At 32.8% G+C, this 20,385-nt stretch overlaps 1 protein-coding gene across 2 annotated transcripts in view; it reads left to right on the top strand.

The window, feature by feature from the left end:
• DOP1B (DOP1 leucine zipper like protein B) overlaps positions 1-20,385 on the top strand; it is a 132,985-nt gene that overhangs the window by 28,670 nt on the left and 83,930 nt on the right. The window contains exons 7-13 of one of the 2 annotated variants that reach the window (XM_031959242.1): positions 2,788-2,911; positions 9,471-9,577; positions 10,408-10,522; positions 12,342-12,462; positions 14,819-14,938; positions 16,005-16,107; positions 17,196-17,387. In XM_031959242.1, the coding sequence (XP_031815102.1) occupies positions 2,788-2,911; positions 9,471-9,577; positions 10,408-10,522; positions 12,342-12,462; positions 14,819-14,938; positions 16,005-16,107; positions 17,196-17,387 (882 nt within the window). Of the gene's footprint in view, positions 1-2,787; positions 2,912-9,470; positions 9,578-10,407; positions 10,523-12,341; positions 12,463-14,818; positions 14,939-16,001; positions 16,108-17,195; positions 17,388-20,385 lie in introns of both variants that reach the window. The other variant, XM_031959241.1, reaches the window with a different exon arrangement.

Below are 20,385 nucleotides of genomic sequence, written 5' to 3'. Positions count from 1 at the left end.
TCTAGTTTTTCTTTCCTTCTTCCTGACCTGTTGATTATTCTCCTATAAATTTGTTACCTGTTCTTACCTTATTTCCAACTTCTGCACAGCAAACATTTTCTTTTTTCCCCAGTGTATCACGGTATTTTCTGCAGTGATGTTCTGAACCTTTTCTGTTTTCAAAATGACCGATGCCTCTTTAATCTCCTATATTAGTGAGAAAATTGAGGATATCTATCATGAGTTTCATTATTTCCTCTATTCCATACCTCAAAACTCTTTTACCTTTTCACTCATCCTTTCTTTCTTTGCTCTAGTCTCTGAAAAAGAGTTCTTTTTCTTGTCAAAACTAGCTTCCTCATTTGACTTTCTTGATTTCATCTCTTCCCAGAAGCTTACCTTATCAGTAACTCCCTCTGTCTTCCTTATTTTCACTACTTAGGGGCACTATTTTACCACTGCCTAAAATCACATTTAGGTCTCTTTTATTCTTAAAAAAATATTTACCTGACCCAGTCATCCCTTCAAGGTATTATCTACCTTTTTTCTGCTAAACTTTTTTTTTTCTCTATTATTCCATATGTGTTCATCTTTATTCCTTTGTATTACAACAATAATCACTGTCTCAAATTATCACAATTTGTTTATCCATTCCCCAATTGTTAGACATCCACTTCTTTTTTTTTTTTTTATTTTTATTTTTATTTTTTTTTTTATTTAATAGCCTTTTATTTACAGGATATATACATGGGTAACTCTACAGCATTAACAATTGCCAAACCTCTTGTTCCAATTTTTCACCTCTTACCCCCCCCCCTCCCCTAAATGTCTGCTAAACTTTTAAAAAGAGTTATATGTATATTCTTTCCTTGTTTATTCACCATCCAATTACTTCTTGGACCCTTCAATATGACTTCTGATCTATTATCATCTTGAAACTGCCTTTCTTGCTGATCGTGTACCTTACGTCTATGGGTCTTTTAAGCACATAAATTCTAAACTCATTGGGGTTGGCTGACTGTGTGTCCACACTAAGTACAAAACTAATATGATGAACCTGTAGTGAGCGTGAAGGGGAGGAAGAGTTTCTAGGTTGCCCAGATCAAAAATAAAGTTAAAAAAAAAGTCATAGTGACTTTTCTGACAAATAGTAGGATTAAGCTTGTGAATAGCCACTGTGTTCTTAGCCCAAGTTAGATAGAAAGCCCCAAATAGATACATAAATACATACATATGTACATATATACATCCTCATGTCTGTGTGTGTATTTCTCCATTTTTTTGAATATATTATCCCTCTTCAACCCCTGAATTGAAACTCTTCTGATGTTCTAGCTACCTGTCTGATTACTCTTTCTTGGTCTCTTTGATTATTCTTCTTCTATCCCATAAATGTAAGTATCTTTCAGTGCTCTTTCTCTCCACTTTTTCCCTCCGTGATTTCATTTGTTCCAATATTTTAGGTATTACTTCTATACAAATGACCCCAACTTTTCATATTTAGACATAATCTCCTCAAAAAAATTTGCTTTGACTCCTCTACCTTATTATCTCAAGCACTTTGGAATTCAGCATACCTAAAATGGACTTTATAATCTTTTCCTCCAAATGCACTTCTATTCCAGATTTTTTTTTCTATTGAAGGTACTTCCATCTTTCAAGTTATCCATGTTATGATTTCTGAGTCTACTTTCTACTCCCTAGCCAGGGAGTTTCCATGTGTTATCAGTTCTCTTTCCATAACATCTAATAGCATTCATTTCCATTTTCCCACTCATATAGCTCCCACCCTATTTCAGATCCTCCATAAATTTTTGATGATTTCATTGTAACAGCCTCCTAATTGTTCTTCCTATTTCCAATCTTTCCTTTGACCAATCCGTCCTTCATACAGTTTCCAAAATAATCTTCCTATAGCATATTTTAGTATTATTTCCTTAACCAAAAACTTTGAATGGTCCTCTGTTGCCTCTAAAATAAAATAGAAATTCCTTACAAATTATATAAATATATATATATATAATATAAATTCCTGAAATATAAATTTCAAGTCCTTCAAAATCTAGCTTAGACTTCTCTTTCCAGCCTTGTTTTACATTACTCTCTTTTATATACCTACATTCTAGCTCAGTTGGCCTGAAAGTTGTTCTCTCTATTCAGTCTTCATTTCATATTCTGTGTAGCCACATCGTTTTATCTTCCTATGATTATACTGTGTAATATTAATAATAATAACAGCTAGAATTTACATGGTGCTTACATCTCAGAAGCCTTAATTTCTGTTTTTGTCAATCAGGATAGATTGTTCTGTAAATTATTCCCTAATTCATCCAGTTGTTAGTATTTTCTCCTTCTAATTATCTTTTATTTATTGATCTGTGTCTGTTATATTTCCTCAACCTGAGATGGCTTCATTTTCATTTTATTCCTCTACTACCTAATAGCTCCTTACATATAATTGGATTGTTATGAGGATCAAATGAGATATTTGTGAAGTGCTTAACACATAGTAAATGCTTAATAAAAGCTTGTTTCTTTTCATCCTACCTTCCCATTAAGACATTCAATGATGTCTTAAAGATATAATATTCACTATCTGAAAGAGATTTGAACTTCAGGACCTTTAAGGTATCCTTCCAACAATGAAATACTGATTTAAAATGTGAACTACTTTTGATAACTTATTTTAAATGAAACGTTTCAGAAATAAAGTTTCTAAAATTTTGTTGATAATTGCATTCAAAGAGGTTGTGATTTTTTTTCTTCAATTATCTACAGAAAAATTTTCTTTTCTTTTTTTTTCATTAGGACTCCAATAAAAGTGCCATTCCACTGCTTAGATCAGATATTGTTCGAATACTTTCAGCTGCTACCCAGACTTTGCTAAGAAGAGATATGTCTCTTAACAGAAGATTTTATGCATGGTTGCTAGGTACTGAATAATATATAATATTTTTATTAATAATTAAAGTAGGCTATTTCTGGTTCAGAATTTACAAATAATTTTTGCTTTAGTATAGAACTTCTAAATTACATACTTGGGAAAATAAAGTGTCAGAACAATACAATAATACAATTAATTGCAGCATATCATCAATTATTCAGTTTTGTTGCCTATACTTTCATTTCCTAGGATCATTTCCCAAAAATATAAGCCAGTTAGTTCCAAGTAAAATTCCATTTCAATTTGAATGTAAAGAACAGTGAAATTCTATCCAAATTTTATCATTGAAGTAGAAGCTTATTGCTACAGAAAAAAAGGATAGATGAAGTTCATGTTATTATATAATTAAGACAAATGTATTCTTTATGCCATATATGGAAAAAGAAAAGTCCAATTGGGCAAAAGATATTTCTTCCTCTCTTCCTACTCTTTGTTAAAAGTGGTTCAGATAGATTTTCCTTTTACCATATAGCAGTTGTTTTCCTGATGAGTTATTATGTCATCATAATGTCTCTGCTGGGGTTCAGGAGAACCCCCAAAAGGCTGAGGTTCCAGGCCAGTGTCATGAGATATTTCAAAAGAATTTGCGGGTTCAGACCCATCTTCAAGTCAAGGGGCAAAATTTATTTTAATTGTAATGCCAATTAAAGCAAGTTAAGTCCTAAAAGAAGTTAGCAAAGTTAGTAAAGGGGCAAGAAGATAAATTTATAGGAAAAAAATTGGAGAAACCAGGTGTTTCATGTCACTGATCTGCTAATTTTATAGCTTAGAGGTGGAGTTGAGGAGTGATCTGAGTCAGACTTTGTGCAATAGTCATAATTCTCTGAACAGAGTTCAAAGAGGAAATCTGGAGGTGTGTTTTTAGGCCTGAAACATCACTAGGTCAGGTGGCAGACACCAACTTTGTTCTGCACCTGGGTCAACTTTAAGCACTTCATTATTGTTGCTCAGTCTCAGAAACTCTGTTATCACTGACCAACAGGCTGTCATCTGACAGCCAACAATATTTTGTAGCCCTAGAATCTTGGTCATGTAGGGTGTGTTTTTCTTTGATTATTTTTATACCCCTTTTTATTTTTCCAAATATATGCAAAACTAGTTAATCTTTGCAAAAACCTTGTGTTCTAAGTTTCTCTTTCTCCCTACCCCACTCCCTTCTGTAGGCAGCAAACAATTCAATATAGGTTAAACAGTGTAGTTCTCCTAAACATGTTTCCATATTCATCATATTGCACAAGAAAAATCAGATCAAAAGGTGAAAGAAAAAATAACACAAGAAAAAGCTAATAAGCAAATAACAAGAACAGAAGTGAAAATACTATGATTTGATTCATCTTCAGTCTCTTCAGTTCTCTCTCTGATTGCAAATGGCTCTTTTCATCACAAGTCTATTGGAATTTCTTTGAATCACCTCATTGTTGAAAAGAGCCAAATCCGTCACAGTTGATCATCACCTAATCTTGTTGCTGCTGTAAATAGTGGTTTTTTGGTTCTACTTACTTCACTTAGCATCAGTTCATGCAAGTCTTTCCAGGCTTTTCTGAAACAATCTGCTCATCATTTTATATAAAAATATTTCCTTACATTCACATAACATAACTTATTCAGCTATTCCCCAATTGATGAATATCTGCCCTCAAAAAGCTTATAATTATAGTGGGAAGGACAAAATACAAAAACATATAAAACAAGCAAATTAATAGCAAATAATTAACAGAGACAAGGCACTGGAATTGAGGCACTGAGGAAGCCTTCCTGGAAAAGATGAGATTTTACATGGGACTTAAAGGAAGCCAGGAAAGTGAGTAGTTAAAGAGAAAGGAGCACTCTCCAGACATAGGATCAAGCAGAGAGAATGAACAAAGTTGAGAAGAATATATCATTCATGAATGGTTAGGAGACCAATGGCTTTTGATAGAAGAGTACATATTAGAGAGTAAGGTGTAAGAAGACTAGAAAGGAAGGGAACATAGCCAACCAAGATGATGGAGTAGGTGCAGCAAGCTCTGTCAACCTTCCCTCCAAGCAACTTTAAAATAACACATCAAGCTAAGTGAAATGAGCAGAACTAGGAAATCATTATACATGGCAACAAGATTATACAATAATCAATTCTGATGGACGTGGCTCTCTTCAATAATGAGATGATTCAAATCAGTTCAATTGTTCAGAGATGAAGAGAGTCATCAACACCCAGGCAGAGGACTGTGGGAGCTGAGTGTGGACCACAACCTAGCATTTTCACTCTTTCTGTTACTGTTTTGCTTACATTTTTGTTTTCCTTCTCAGATTTTTTCTTTCCTTTTAGATCTGATTTTTCTTGTACAGCAAGATAACTATATAAATATGTATACATATGTTGTATTTAACGTATACTTTAACATATTTAACATGTATGGGACTACCTGCCATCTAGAGAAGGGCATGGGGGGAAGGAGGGAAAGTTGGAACAGAAGGTTTTGCAAGGGTTAATGTTGAAAATTACCCATGCATATGTTTTATAAATAAAAAGCTATAATAATAATAAAAAAATAGCGCATCAAGTTGAATTCTGAAGTAACATAGCCAACAAAAAGTCAAAATGTTTTTCGAGCCTAAGACAATTTAGGAGTTTGGAAGGAAGATCTGTGATGCTAGAGAGGGGACTGATTTAGAGCACAAAAATTAGTAACACCAGTGATAGGTTTTGGAGGTAGCTCCAAGAACTACAGTAGCAGTGAAAGAAACAGCAGTTTCAGGAATACTCAGCCCATATATGGTAAGGGGGATTGGAAAAATACTCAGATAGATATGAGAGTAATTAAGTTCATGGGAGCTGATGAGTTTACCAAGTGAAGTAGTATAGAGGGGGAAGAAAAGAGAACCCAAGACAGAACTCTGAGGGACACCTATAGTTAGAAGGCATGAACTGGAGGAATATCTAGCAAAGGAGGCAAAGGAATAATCAAGTTAAGGAAACTAGGGGAAAATGGTATTCCAAAAACCTATAGAAAAGAGAATCAAGGTTGGAAATCAGATTGTAAGAGTTTAAGGAGAGAGTGAGAGGGGAAAAAAAAGTATAAATATCTATTGTAAATGACCTTTTGAAAGTTTAGCTATAAGGGCAGAAGAAAAAGAGGATAGTTAGTAAGAGTGGAAGGATCAAGTAAGGTTTTGCTTTGTTTAGTTTTTCAGGATAGGGGAGACAGTCTTGTTTGAAGATAGTAGGAAATGAATTAGTAGAGAAAGACATTGGAAATAAGTGAAAGAGTAGAGATGACAGGGGTATAAAATATTGGAAGAGATGGGATAGAATGAGATCATTCTATTAGCTTAAATAGAGTAAGATCACTTCATCATGTAAGACAGAAGTGATGAAGAAGAAAGCAGCAAAAGGCACCTAAGTGACAAAAGATGAGAATTAGAGGAGAAGAGGTAGTTGATGAATGACCTCACTTTTTTCTCTCAGCAGAGAGAATGTAGGGAGGGGTGTACTGTCCAGCACAACGGTTTTGTAGTTTGATAGTCAGTCTAGCAGCAGTGAGATCTTGTTGAGATTATTTAACATAAATTCGTAGTAGAGTCAGTCATAATGGCTGAATGATTTTCTCCATCTTCTTTCAGCAGCACATGTGTAGCCATGAAGGTGCCAAATGGTGGGAATAATCCAAGACTGAGGCTTGGCTGGGCATAATCAGTGATGTGATAAAGGGCTAAAGATTCAAAAGGAAGAAAGTGTAGATTTGAATAAATTCCTCAAGGGGTCAAAGATGGGGAGAAGATGAGAATGGCTAGTGCAAGGAAGGTGGTTAAAATGAAGAATAGCATTGTGTAAGGGAAAATAGAGAGAAAGGTTTAAGGCTAATAAATTATGATCAGATAAGGCCATTTCAGAATTCTTGATAACATAGGACATTTGGACAGGTTGCGTGCAAAAAGTCTATGATGACTTAACTGTTTTAATTCAGATGGTCCAGATACATGATAGGGACTACAGAAAAAATTGGATATATATTATTCATTCAATGGATCTTATCTTCCTCATGCTGCTCTTGGCTATCACAATTATTTTATCCTAGGAAAATTTTATGAACTACTCTACTATTCCTTTGCAACCATTTAAAAATAATTTTTACATTGTTTTATATTATTGTATAATTTATTTTTAAAGTTTTCTCCCAATTTTGAGGTTTATTTTGAGATGACTTTAAGTTTTAAAAACCCTCCAAAACATTTTGGGACCTTGTTAGCAAGGGGTGAAATACAGAAGAGCTAGAATTGACTCCTGGGGCTGTTGTAGCTATTGTGTCTGAGTGGCTCCTCTGCCTTGACTCTTAGCTTAGTCCTTCAGCTCAATACCTAGTAACTTCAACTAGGAGGTGGAGGGTGGAAAAAATTATAAGAAGGAAATCATCAGAGATTTTTTTTTTTCTGAAATATCACTTCCTATGAATGTTTCCTTGATGTTTTTTAATCTGGTGACTCAAAAAAATGGATTTGTGTTTTAATATCCTTTTTTATTCTTCAAGTATGCCCTTTTAATATTAATGTGGTTTTTAACTGAATTTTATGGTTCGTAAATCCCTATTGTATTTTTTTAAAACCTTGAATCTCTTGGACTAAACCAAATGTAACCTTAATCCACAGTAATATGTAATATAAGTCATTAATATGACCTATAGGATAGGTCAGAGTGGAAGTAGGAAATTGGAGGGAGAGATTGAATGTCTAGATCTATGAATTGATTGGCATGAAGAGCTCCTAGGGAAAATCAGCAACTCATATATAATTTATGATATTTAGGAAGTTTTCTGGGACTCTGAGAAATTAAGTGCCTTGCTCATAGTTGTCAGAGGCAGAGTTTGAATTTAAGTCTTTCCTGTGTCACTAATAATCTGTATCACTCTACTACACTATCACTTATTTGGATATCTGGTAAAGATTGATTTCTGGGATATAAAAGTATAGGATGTAGATGGATATTTGTTGGTTACCATTTTATCTAGTGCAGAGTAACAACAGCAGCTTCCAATATTTTGCAGATTTTCGTATTACTTTCTAAACAATAATTCATCAATATAGGAGTGGTTTGAGATTTCCTGCTTCAGTAAATTAAGGCAAACAGGTTAAATAATTTACTCAGGATCACACAACTAGCGAGTATCTGCAAGATTTGAATGCAAGTCTTTCTGACTCCAGGCCTAGCCCCTCTATCCACACTGAGCCACCTACCTGTCTCTATAGTGAGAAAGACTTACATTTAAATATCAGTCTATTAAGATTGGTTAATATTTTATAAGTCTTTAACTGAAGGTTCAACATACAAATGCTTTTTCTTCCAGGAAGCTTTCCCGGTGATCCTTTTGTAAATAAACTTTCAATTCATTTTAGTAAGAATTAATTAAATATCATTAACAAGTTCAAGATTTTGTTCTGAATACTGAGGATGCAAAAACAAGAAAAAAGCTACTTTTGTGAGAGGGACACATGTACGCAGTTGTGTATAATATAATTTGGGAAGCACTAACAATTGGAGGAATTAGGAAAGACTTCTTGAAGGAAGTTGAACTTAAAAGCCAGTCTCTAAAGAAAATTAAGGGTTCCAAGAGGCAGAGATGAAGGAAAGGTATATTTCTCTCCCCTCTCAATTTTAAACATTTTTATTTAAAGTTTTGAGTTCCAAATTCTATTCGTTCCCTTCCAATCCCTAAGATGGGAAGCAATCAGATTTAGGTTATACATTTGCAATTTTGTGAGACATTTCTATATTAGTCATTTAGTCAATGATATTCCATTAAAATCATATACAACTTGTTTATCCAATCCCTGATTGATGAGCATCCCTTTGATTTCCATTCTTAGCCACTACAAAAAGAGCTGCTAATGATATTTTTGTACAAATAGGTCCTTTTTGTAGTGACCAAGAATGGAAATCAAAGGGATGTCTCTGTATCCACTGTACCTGCCCCTGACTGGGCTGATTTCTGAACAGCTCTTACTTTTCTGGTAATACTTTGTTTTGTAATTCTCTCTTACACTATTATATTAAACTATAATTATCTGTTCATACATCTTATCCCCTCTATTGGATTGTAAAATCCTTGAAGGCATGGCCCATATCTTCATGTAAACTTTGTATCTCCCATTTACCTAGCAGAGCATTTTATTCATGGTAACTACTTAAAAATATTATTGTACTGAAAAAACTAATTGCCTAATTGGTAATTGCATGGAGACTAGAGAATACACCTGCTGTATATAGAAATTCTTATTAACAGAATCAAGTTGTCCATATCAGTGCAAAAAATAAGTGTAGACACTTGAGGGTAGATTAAAATGGTATTTTACCTAAGCCATGGTTAATTACTGTAATAAATTTTCAGTCAGTAAAAGAGTAACATAAAACTCTTAAAACTATTGCTCTATTCTTTCTGACTTTCTAGGATAAATAGTATTATAAGATATTAAGAGATGGGAATCTTGCCTCACATTATGTGATATTATTTTCTTATTTTATATATTCTATGTTAAACTTCTTTATGAACAAATGTTTTTATTTCATTTGTAGGCTCAGATATCAAAGGAAATACTGTTGTGCCTCAACCAAATGTCTCATCTTATGAAGACCAATCTGCCTATTTTTTTGAAAAATACTCAAAAGATCTCTTAATTGAGGTAGGAGGATCATTTTTGCCCAGAGGTTTTCAAATTCATAGAGCTGTTTCTCCTGATGTATCTAGAGGATTACTTTGCTGAGTCCTGAACAAACAAAAGTGTGATCTATTCATGTGGCCAGCCTTTTCTGAACCCCTTCCCCCACCTGCTAGTGCCTTCTCTCCTAAATTTTTATTTAATTACTTTGTATTTTATATATATATGTATATATACATATAGTATGTGTAAATGTATATACATACATTTATTAATGTTATATTTATGTTCTTGTGTTTTTACATATTCTCTCCCAATAAAATGCAAGCTTGTTGGGAGTAGGGATTATTTCATATTTTGAACTTGCATTTGAAGAATCTGGCCTGTGCTGGCATACAACAGATACTTAATAAATATTTGTTGATTGATTGATACCAGCACTGTGATATCTTTATTTGTAGAACTCAACTTGTTTGTTACATCTTGTAGAACTATGTCTAAAGCATCTTTTATTCCATCTAATGGTATTTGACCACACTTAAAAATGACCTAGAATAATGGGAGGGGAAAGAGAAAGTAATAAGCATTTATATAGCATCTACTTTGTGCCAGGTACTATATTAAGAACTTTTTAAAAAAATATCTTATTTGATTCTCACAACAAACCTGTAAGGTAGGGTGCTATTTTCATCTTCATTTTATAGTTGAGGACACAGTTAATATGCACCTTAGATCAAGTTTCCTGACTTTAGGCCCACTATGCTACATAGCTGCCTCAAAAAAAGAAAAAAAATTCTTTTGAACTTTCACACCATTGGTATAAAGCATTCTAACATATCATTTTTAAAAATTAGGCATTGATTGAAATTTTGCATCAGAAGTTTACCAGCTCTGAATTTGAAGAAAGTCATCAGGCTTACCTGAAACCTTTCCGTATCCTTGGTAGTCTTCTTGACAAGCCAGAAATAGGTAATAAAGTAAAAAGAATTTAATGTAAATTTAATTTAATATTTCTTTGATTCAGAGGCACTTTGGGTTCTTTCCAAACTTCAGGATTATTGTTATGAAATCAGTTGTCATTAGAAGGATGGATGTTATCTTTTGGTTTTTCGTCTTTTGAATTTGTGATATATTATCACATTAATTTCACTTATTGAAATGATAGGAATAAAATGTTTAACTTTATTTCCAAGCCAATCATATTGTATGATGTCTGGTTAAGGATCTGTCTTTAATAGCTAAAGTCGGATAATTTGATATTTTTAAGAAGATGGTATGTGAACATAGAAGAAAAATTCAGTACTCTAGTAAGTTGGCACAAACCTGTCAGAAACTGATTTATTAAATGTTTCTAAGTCTTGGTTTAGAAAGAGACAGAAAGAGAAATCAAAAGGATGTAGAACATAAATGCTTTTGAAAATCTCTCTAATCTAACCTTTCTACTTAAAACTTTATAATAATCAAGAAACAAAGGCAAAAAAATGTTGAAAAGGGCACAAAGTTTAGGTTTCAATTTTTGAATAAATTAAAACCATAATAAATTCAACAATGCACTCTGGAGAATCATCTTTCCAATTCAATTCAGCTGACCAAGGGTAGAGAAAGAAGAATACTGCTCTTAATTGGTTTTATAGGAATTTTTCTCTCATTTTCCAATTTAGCAAAACTCAGCAAAGGACCTTAAGTAATAGCAGAGATTAGTTATTTTCAAAGGTAAATTTTATTTGAAAATGCCAAAGCATATGTAGATTCCAAAAGGAAAATAAAAGTAAAGCATTTACTCTTCAAAACCCTGTTGCAGTGTTCCTTGGTAGTAATTATACCCCCAACTATACACAGTGAATCCTTCCCTCCACTCAAACTCACATCGTTGATATCTGCTAGCCCAAACAGATTTTTCCATATAACTCTAAGGAGTCATCATGGTTTAGTCTAAATATACATATGAAGAATATGAACAAATATTGCTGATAACACACAATCATGTGTTTTACTCATTGGTAAACATTTTATGGTGTGTCCTTTCTAGATCATGACTTTCTAGACCATCTCAACCTGGGATTACTTGTTAAATTAAAGATAATTATAAATTGTTTTCTGTATGTGATGCTGAGACAATATGTGGTATCAGTTTTGGAGAAATATAAAAACATTGGAAGATAGTGGAAGTATTACATGTTTAACATGTAACTAAAAATATTTTTTCTTTATATGGAAGGAAGTATCTATATCTTTCTGTGGAGAAGACAAAAAGGAAGGGATCTTTTTTCATAATCTATGTGTTTTAATTATTTCTATAGGCATCTTTTATGTATGTATTCGCCTATCTTTGAGAATTTTCATTTTTTTCCTGTGTGCTGACCATTTTTTAAATGTATGTGTAGATGTATGTCTGTTGCTTTGGGAATTGAGAAATAGTCCTCTGAGTATGTCTTTCATATTGTCTTAATTATATGTTATTGCGGTTGTCATTATTAGAGTCAGTTTTATGTATGTTACACTCTGATTAAGATATTTGCTTTGTGTATGTATATATATATTCATGTGAAATAATTCTGATAATTAAGCAATTTAAGAATATATCAAGTTCAGGTTCTTCCTTTCTAAGCCGATTTACACACACAATTTACACAAAATTTTTTTAAAGAAAAATGTGTATAGAATTTATCTGTAATAGTTATTCTCTTCATATAAATAACAGTGCCTTTTTGTGAATGTTTAACTTATTAGTAAGAAATTAGACTAATTTTTTGTTCGTATCATGGATTGACCTTTTTTTCAATTGCAGGGCCTCAGGTTGTTGGGGATTTATTTCTTGAAGTGATCAGAGCCTTATACTCTTACTGTAGAGATGCTCTTGGGATTGATCTTAAACTTAGCTACACTCAAAGTGGAAATTTACTTACAAGGTATGACAATGAGAAGTTTTCCTTTCATTATCTTTATATTTCATCTCTGGAAGAGATGAAAATCATATATTCATGAAGATGAAGATCATATATTCATCTCTGGAAGAGAGCCTTAGAAGCTTTCTAGTCTAACTTATTGCTCAGGATGAGATAAAGAGGTACAATGACTTGCCTAAGTTCACAGTAGGAGCAGAACACAAGTTCTCTAATTCTAAAACACATTACTCTTGACCGTTTCCCCCTTTGCTGAAAGCCTTTTTCTCTTTACTTCACAGTGTTTACTTCACAGTTCACAATTTCCCAGAGTAGCTATGTAGCTTAATGGATAGAGTGCTAGGTCTGGCATCAGGAAGACCTGAGTTCAAATCTTCTCTCAGTCGCTGTGTGACCCTGGGCAAATCACTTAACCCTGTTTGCCTCAGTTTCCTTATCTTTTAAAATAAGCTGGAGAAGGAAATGACAAACTACTTCAGTATCCACCCTGGTATTGTATGATCCCATAGGGTCACAAAGAGTCAGACCTGACTGAATGCCAAAAACAACAAAACTTTTCTCTCTACTTTTCTTTGATTAAAAATCCCATTTACTCTGATAGAATATGTTAGGTTATTCTAAAAGTCAACATTATTAGCTGCCTAATTAATATTCTTAACACAGTCTGTCATACTCCTACCCAAAAATCTGTAGTACAAGACTACTGCCTCTGGGCATTGAAATGCCTTAGCTTGGCATTTAAAGTTTAATAAATACTTGTTAATTTAAAGCCCTCAAAAATATGTGTCTTATCTAACTTTCCAGATTTATTTCATATTAATCACCTTAATATAATCTATATTTCAGCTAAACTGCTCTACTAGCTCTTCTCTGAGCATTTCCCATCTTGGAATTCTTCTCAGATTTCTCTCAGAATTTCCAACCTTCCTTCAAGGCTCAACAGAGGAACTCCATTCCATACAAAACTTTTCCTGATCATATGCTAACATCTCTAGCCCACTTGTGGGTGCTCTTCCATCTTGAAATAATTTTTTATTTAGTTATTTTTGTATATATTGTTTCTCCCCAATACACTGCAAGCTGGTATAAAGACAGCTATCTTTCAGTTTTCCAAGGTATGGTACCAAACCATGCATAAACTAGATACTTTGCTTAGTTGAATAATAGCTACTATTTGTAGTTTAAAATTTGCAAAGTGCATTACAAATATTATCCTTGCAATAACCCCAGTAGGAAGTATGTGGTATTATTCCCACTTTACTTAGGTGCCTAAGAGACCTAGGCACAGAGAGCTTAAGGGATTTATCCGAAGTCCTAATATGGACAGCTAGGTATTGATAATCTTAAAAGTAGATAATGTTTTTCTCAATTAAATAAATATTTTTTAAGTGCCTATCATAAACAAGGCACTATGAGAAGTGAATCAAACAAAATTTTAAAAGAGTACAATAGTCACTATTTAGGGAGGATCCTGTGTGTGATGATACTCTTGGAGATTAAAAAAAAACAAGTTATTTTAAAGAAATGAGTAATAAATGTGCTTATTTATTTATAGTGTTTGAAAAATTCTAAACAGTTGTTTGTTTTTTAAGGGAAAACAAGTCTGGATCACTTTTCTTTAACCTTAATGTCATTTTCCTTCAGTGAGAGAGTTATGTTAATCCTCTTCTTTTTTCCCCCCTGAGGCAATGGGATTAAGTGACTTGCCCAGGGTCACAGAGTTAGAGAATATTGTGTCTGAGATCAAATTTGAACTCAGGCTCTCCTAACTTCAGGACTGGTGCTCTATCCACTGTGCCACCTAGCTGCCCCTGTTAATCCTCTTCATCTCTAGGAGATGTTCCTTATGAATGTTTTGAGAGCTTTTACTTTATTAATGAGTTCTTTTCACTTCCTAAAGTAATACTTAGGATGCCTTTCCTGCTAATTCTTAGAGGTTATGGAAAATAGTTTCCTTTTTTACTTTATATTTAACATAAGTATTGAAAAAATTCCCCCTTGGAAAATTTCTCCATGAAGACTTTGATAACTTCCTCAGAAATCATCTTCTTGGGTCTTTAGAAACAAAGAGTTATAAAAATAATAAACTAAGGGTATTTGCAAAATAACACTATTTCAGGTCTGGAATGTTCTCTTAATTTAGTATATATGCTAACGAAGTGAGCACATGTTCTCTTAATTTAAATTTTATTTTTTTTAAATAAATATTGTAACCTTTGTTTTTTATGTCAACAAATTTCCCCCAGTAACTCTTTTACCTCCAGGGACCCTCCCAGAGAGGAATCTAATATAATAAATAATATTTTTAAAAGACAATAAATTAACTTTTTCACAGATATATTCCTTTTTTTTTTCTTCACAGTGCAATAAAAGAGAACAAATATGCTTCTGAGATTGTTAAAACTGTGAATTTTCTAATTACTTCCCTAAGTTCAGATTTCATCTGGGATTATATGACTCGATGTTTTGAAGACTGCTTTAGGTAATTATAAAGTTTAGTATAAAAGAGAAATGAACTGTGTAAGAACTTTCTTGGGTCATTAGAATGATCAGATTATAAATGGTTCAGGCTCTGACTGTGGTTTATGCTGAATTTTCATAATCTAATCACTGCAGAAGGAAATAAAATGTTAATGTTTGTCACACAAGGAGTCAAGTCAGAGAAAAATAAGCAACTTAATGTCAAATGGTTTGTGCAAAAACAGAAGCATTTGATTTTCAGATTCAAAGACACTAATCAAGCCAAGAAACCTCCCTGTTTTGGGTATAATCTTTCTTTACTTTATGATGCTAACTTTGCTTTATATCCTAAAAGTGTAACTTACAGAAAATATGCTATGAATTTTCTAGATATATCACTCTGTTCAACTTCTATGTTGATAGTGCTTGTTGCAACTTTATCTTCTTAGAGAAGATGAGTCTTTAACTCAAAAATAGGATTTCATCTTTTAAACTTTAAATCATGAAATAAGCTAAGTTGATCCTCTCACTCTGTCAACATGGCTTATTTCATGATTTAAAATTGATTTCAGCAAGTCATCTTACTCTAGGCTTTAGTTTTCTCCTCTGTAAAACTCTGTAAAACTGAAAGAATTGAGTTAAATGATTTCCAAAGCTCCCTTCTACTTCAATCTTTTATGAGTTTATTGTGTGAGCCAAAATATTATTTTAGGATAAATGTTGAATTTCAGTATAGAAAAGGTATAACCCTGTGAAAGACACATTCTGCCTATATTTAATTAAGCTTCTTTATTGAAACTCTAGGATTCTAAGTAACAAGTAATTTACAGAGTTAAAGTAAAATATTGATCAGCTCTTAGATGTAAGATTTGAAACAGTGTTTCTTTCTAGGATCTGAATTTGGCAAATTGAAGTTCTGCTTGACTTGCTTTGTTGCCAAAACTAGTCCTGTTCCACCTAAACATCTTAGTTTTAGGTTCTAATGATTGCTCAGCCATTCTTTAAGATCTATATTATTAGAGATACTAAGTCTTGCAAAACTAAGATCATATATGAAAAAAAATTTTCCCCTTTTTTTGTGGCAGAAGCAGATCCATGGAAGTAAATCACCCCTTTACAAAAAACAGCACTTCTCCCACAGTTTCAGAACTTTGCATATTGCTTGTGTTCCTCCTTGATGTAATTCCATTGGTAAGAGAGACAAATTCTTTTTTTTTTTTCCTGACATGCCCAGGGGGTTACATGACATGCCCAGGGTCACACAGCTAGGAAGTATTAAGAATCTGAGACCAGATTTGAACTCAGGTCCTCCTGACTTCAGGGCTGGTGCTCTATCCACTGCGCCACCAAATTCTTAAAGAATTATTCAAGGTTTGCTGTTGTCTTCTTTCTCTTAGACTAATAGGCCAGTTTATTTGAAAAAGAATCATGTGGGATATACAAATTCATGGACTCATCACCTTTTTTTCTTGTATGTGAAAAGTAAATGTAAAGAATTGGTTTAAATCTTCTGTCTTACAGCACATATTTAACCTATATCACATTGCTTGCTGCTTTGGGGAGGAGAGGGGTGAGAAAGGGAGGGAGAAAAATTTAAACATAAAATTGAACATTGAAAACAATCTTTACATGTATTTCGAAAAATAAAATACTATTAAAATCTTCTATCATTTAAGTGGGTTATAACTCTTGAATCAGTTCTAAATATGTTTTCATGAAATTAAAACAAATTGAATATCAAAAACAATAATACAGTATTTGCAAAGCCTTGTTATATGAGTAAAGAAAATAAAATAGTCCTGTTTCCTAATTAAAACATTACAGTTGTGTAATTTTTATTTATTTATTTATTTATTTTTTATTTAATAGCCTTTTATTTACAGGATATATACATGGGTAACTTTACAGCATTAACAATTGCCAAACCTCTTGTTCCAATTTTTCACCTCTTACCCCCCCCACCCCCTCCCCTAAATGGCAGGATGACCAGTAGATGTTAAATATATTAAAATATAACTTAGATACACAATAAGTATTGTGTAATTTTTCTTTAATGAAAACTGTCATGTTTCTTTTTTTGTTGAGAAAGAAGGTAAAGAATAATTAGATAAGTGACTAAGTAAAATATCAATTAAGTTGTTCAAGGAAAAAAAAGAAATAAATTCATCTTTTCTTCTGCTTACTAAATTTGTAATTAATGTGAAGATTATTCAGATTAGTAAAATAAGTTTATATGAAATGACATTTTGAAATATATCCCTTTCCTCTTTCAAAAATAGGAACTTTATTCTGAAGTACAAACTCAGTATCTCCCACAGATGCTCAGTTACATGGTGCAGTGCCTTTATGAGGAATTGGAATTTTTAACCTTGCCTGAACTCACCCATGCCTTAAAAACTTGCTTCAAAGTACTTAACAAAGTGCAGATGCCTCCATCTTACTTGGATATTGAGACACAGAGTGAAAATATGGTATGTACTGTTAATGAAAAACACTTAATGAATTGTTCCATATTAAAAGTGTTTTCTATTTTACGTGTATAACAAATAATTGGAGTTTCTGCTAGAAACAGAGAACTATTTCCCTGGGGCCTACATTTTTCCAGGGAAGCAAAGTATAATTTATGAAAGATTATACTACACTAATGTCATTAGTTTTGGCATCAATTAGAAATGTTTAATTAATAGAATAAATGTGGAATTATGTTTGTTGTCCTCTGAAAAAGAAAAACAGTGAATATTGCTAAGTTTTATTCTGGAGCATATAATTGGAATATTTTTATACTGATAATTCAGACAATAATAAATAATATGTGTCTAATTTGGAGGGTTTTTTTTGCTGAGGCAATTGGGGTTAAGTGACTTGCCCAAGGTCACTTTATATAATTCTTTTCAAGAACTTGCTTTCTTAGAGAAAAGTGGCTTTAAATTTTCATTATCCTGATTCTGTATATACTAAATGAATTCCAGAAATTTGCAACATTTTAACTTTACATTGCCTCTATGGGTATATGCATATCTCTGATGTCTGTGTGTGTGTGTTTTGAGAGGGTTTAGCAGAGATAAAGAATCCAGCCCAGGATTTTATTGTTCCTATAAGGAAACTCCCTCAACCAATGCAGAGTGACAATAATTAGCAACCTTAGGTCTTAGAACTTCCTGGGAGCATTTAAGAACCATCCAGATCTTGCTGATATTGTGGCTTGCTCTTTGTTATACTATATTGCCTTATATTATATTATATTATATATATTATATATTACATGTTATATGTATTATTATAAAAAGAAATTCCTTCTCATAATTTGATTTACTATATTGTTAGGAACTTCAAAAATCTATTAAACAGAATTCATGAGTTGTAGGAGTTGAGGTCAAGTTATCACTCAGTGACTAATATAATGATGAACTTCTTAGAATTTGGAGTAAGATGCCCTGAATAAGAATATCGGTTCTGGTATTTCCTGCCTGCTTATTTTCCCTGAGCCATACTTTATTTCTGTGTAAAATGAATGAATTGGTCATAAATAATCTCTACTTCTAAAACTGTGATGTCTGAGCAGGACATTTTACCTTCATGTGTCCAGCATCCAATATACTGTCTTACCCATAATACATGTTTATTAAACATGTTTTTAATTATATTGGATTAGTCATTGGATAATCATATTTAATAGTTGTTCCAGTGTAATTATCAAAAGGGAGATCAAATATTACACTTAGACCTTGAAAAATTATTCAACTTAATTGTTTTCTCATATTCACAGATTGTTTAATTTGGAAGGGTCTTTAAGAGATCCTCTGGTTGTCCCTTAGGTAAAGTGGTATTCTTAGTATACAAATATGAAAATTAAGAGCCAAAAAGATGAAATTATTCGCCCCAAACCAACAAACAGCTTTTTAGTGACAGAACCAAAGCTATTACCCAGGCTTTCTGACTCCTAGTATAATGCTGTTTTCACTATCTTCTGCCACCTCACCAATTTTATTGGATGGAATAAAATTTAAACACACAGTGAGCAGCTGTTAAGTGGTTGATGGTCTTGGGTTAGTCAATCATTAAAAGAATCAAGTAAGAAACAAGAATATCAATAAATTGGGGGAAGGAAGATAAAAGAAATAATGTGTACTGCATGTAAGCTTGTGGAAATATTCTTCAAATGAGAGTACCAGTTTTTATTTAATGTATTTATTGATCACCTATAATGTATATTAATTTGGGTTAACTTTCTATAATCTTATGTCCATCTAGTTGCTAGAATTGGACATTTTAATTTAAATCATCTTTTTTGAAACCTGAATTAAATACAAAGAGTAAGATATTCAAAGCTATTTGAGAGTAGTAATGGTGTTAGAAATGGAAGCCACTCCAAGTAACTCAAATATCTTCATGATTCCCACAGTAAGATTAATCTTTTCAACTAACTTGTTAGAATTCCTAAAGAGTCTTTTTATATGCAGAGTAATAGGAACCAGGCTTCCTGTTAAAGTCAACTTCTATATCAAATTAAACCTGTTTACCATGTGGGTTGTTTTATACCTCCCCCCACCCTTTGGAAAACCCATAGTGTTTAAAAGGCAAATGCTTTCTATTTAATATTATTCCTGTCAAGTAGAATCATATGATAAATAATATTGTAATTCTTATGCAGAAGAAAACTGTTGCTATGATAGCTGCGGCTCCAAATTAACAGTTATTCTTAGTATGATTAAATCTTCTAGTGAACAATTCTTGAGAAAACTTAAAAATTCAGTTTTCAGCTTTAGTCTTTAAAACCTACTCATTTCCTGGATGTTTTAAAGTGGGCTCTGTTTTAACTATATACTAAATCTCTCTATCTGGAGCACACACCTCTTAGCCCTCCCCCCTAATGGCTATTGTTAGTAGGATGACAGAATAAGTATTCCCTCAATTATAATTAGAATATGGGACTAACATATAAACAACTATATACAAACAGACATATATAGCATAAATTAAGGTAGTCTCAAATCTCTAATCTCTAAGATTAAAGAAGGCTTGGAAGCACTTTGTGCAGAATGTGGGGACTTTGGCTGAGATTTGAAGGAAACTAAGTAGAGATAGAATTCCAGGCAAGACGAACATGCTTAGAAAATGGAAATGCTTAGAAAAGGGAGGAGTGTTTAGTGTGAGGAACAGCAAGAAGACCAATGAACCTGGATTGCAGAGTATATGAAGGGGAAGAAGCAAAATATTAAAAGATTTTATTTTTGATCCTATAAACAAGAAGGAATCCCTGGAGTTTATTGGATGGTGGTGAGGTTTGGGAAGATGAACAGTAATGTAGATCCAAATGTTAAGATCAGTTTGACAGCTCATTGAGAAATGAATCGGAATGAGGAGACACTTGAAACAGGGTGACCAACCACTAAGTTACTGCAATAATCCAGACATGAGGGCCTGTACCAAGATGATTTGTCTTGTCAGAGAAGGGAAGAGAATGTATAT

Source organism: Sarcophilus harrisii, chromosome 3 (assembly GCF_902635505.1).
Source record: "Sarcophilus harrisii chromosome 3, mSarHar1.11, whole genome shotgun sequence".
NCBI lineage: Eukaryota > Metazoa > Chordata > Mammalia > Dasyuromorphia > Dasyuridae > Sarcophilus > Sarcophilus harrisii.
Note: the sequence above shows the minus strand (reverse complement) of the source record. Positions and strands in the feature narration are given on the sequence as shown.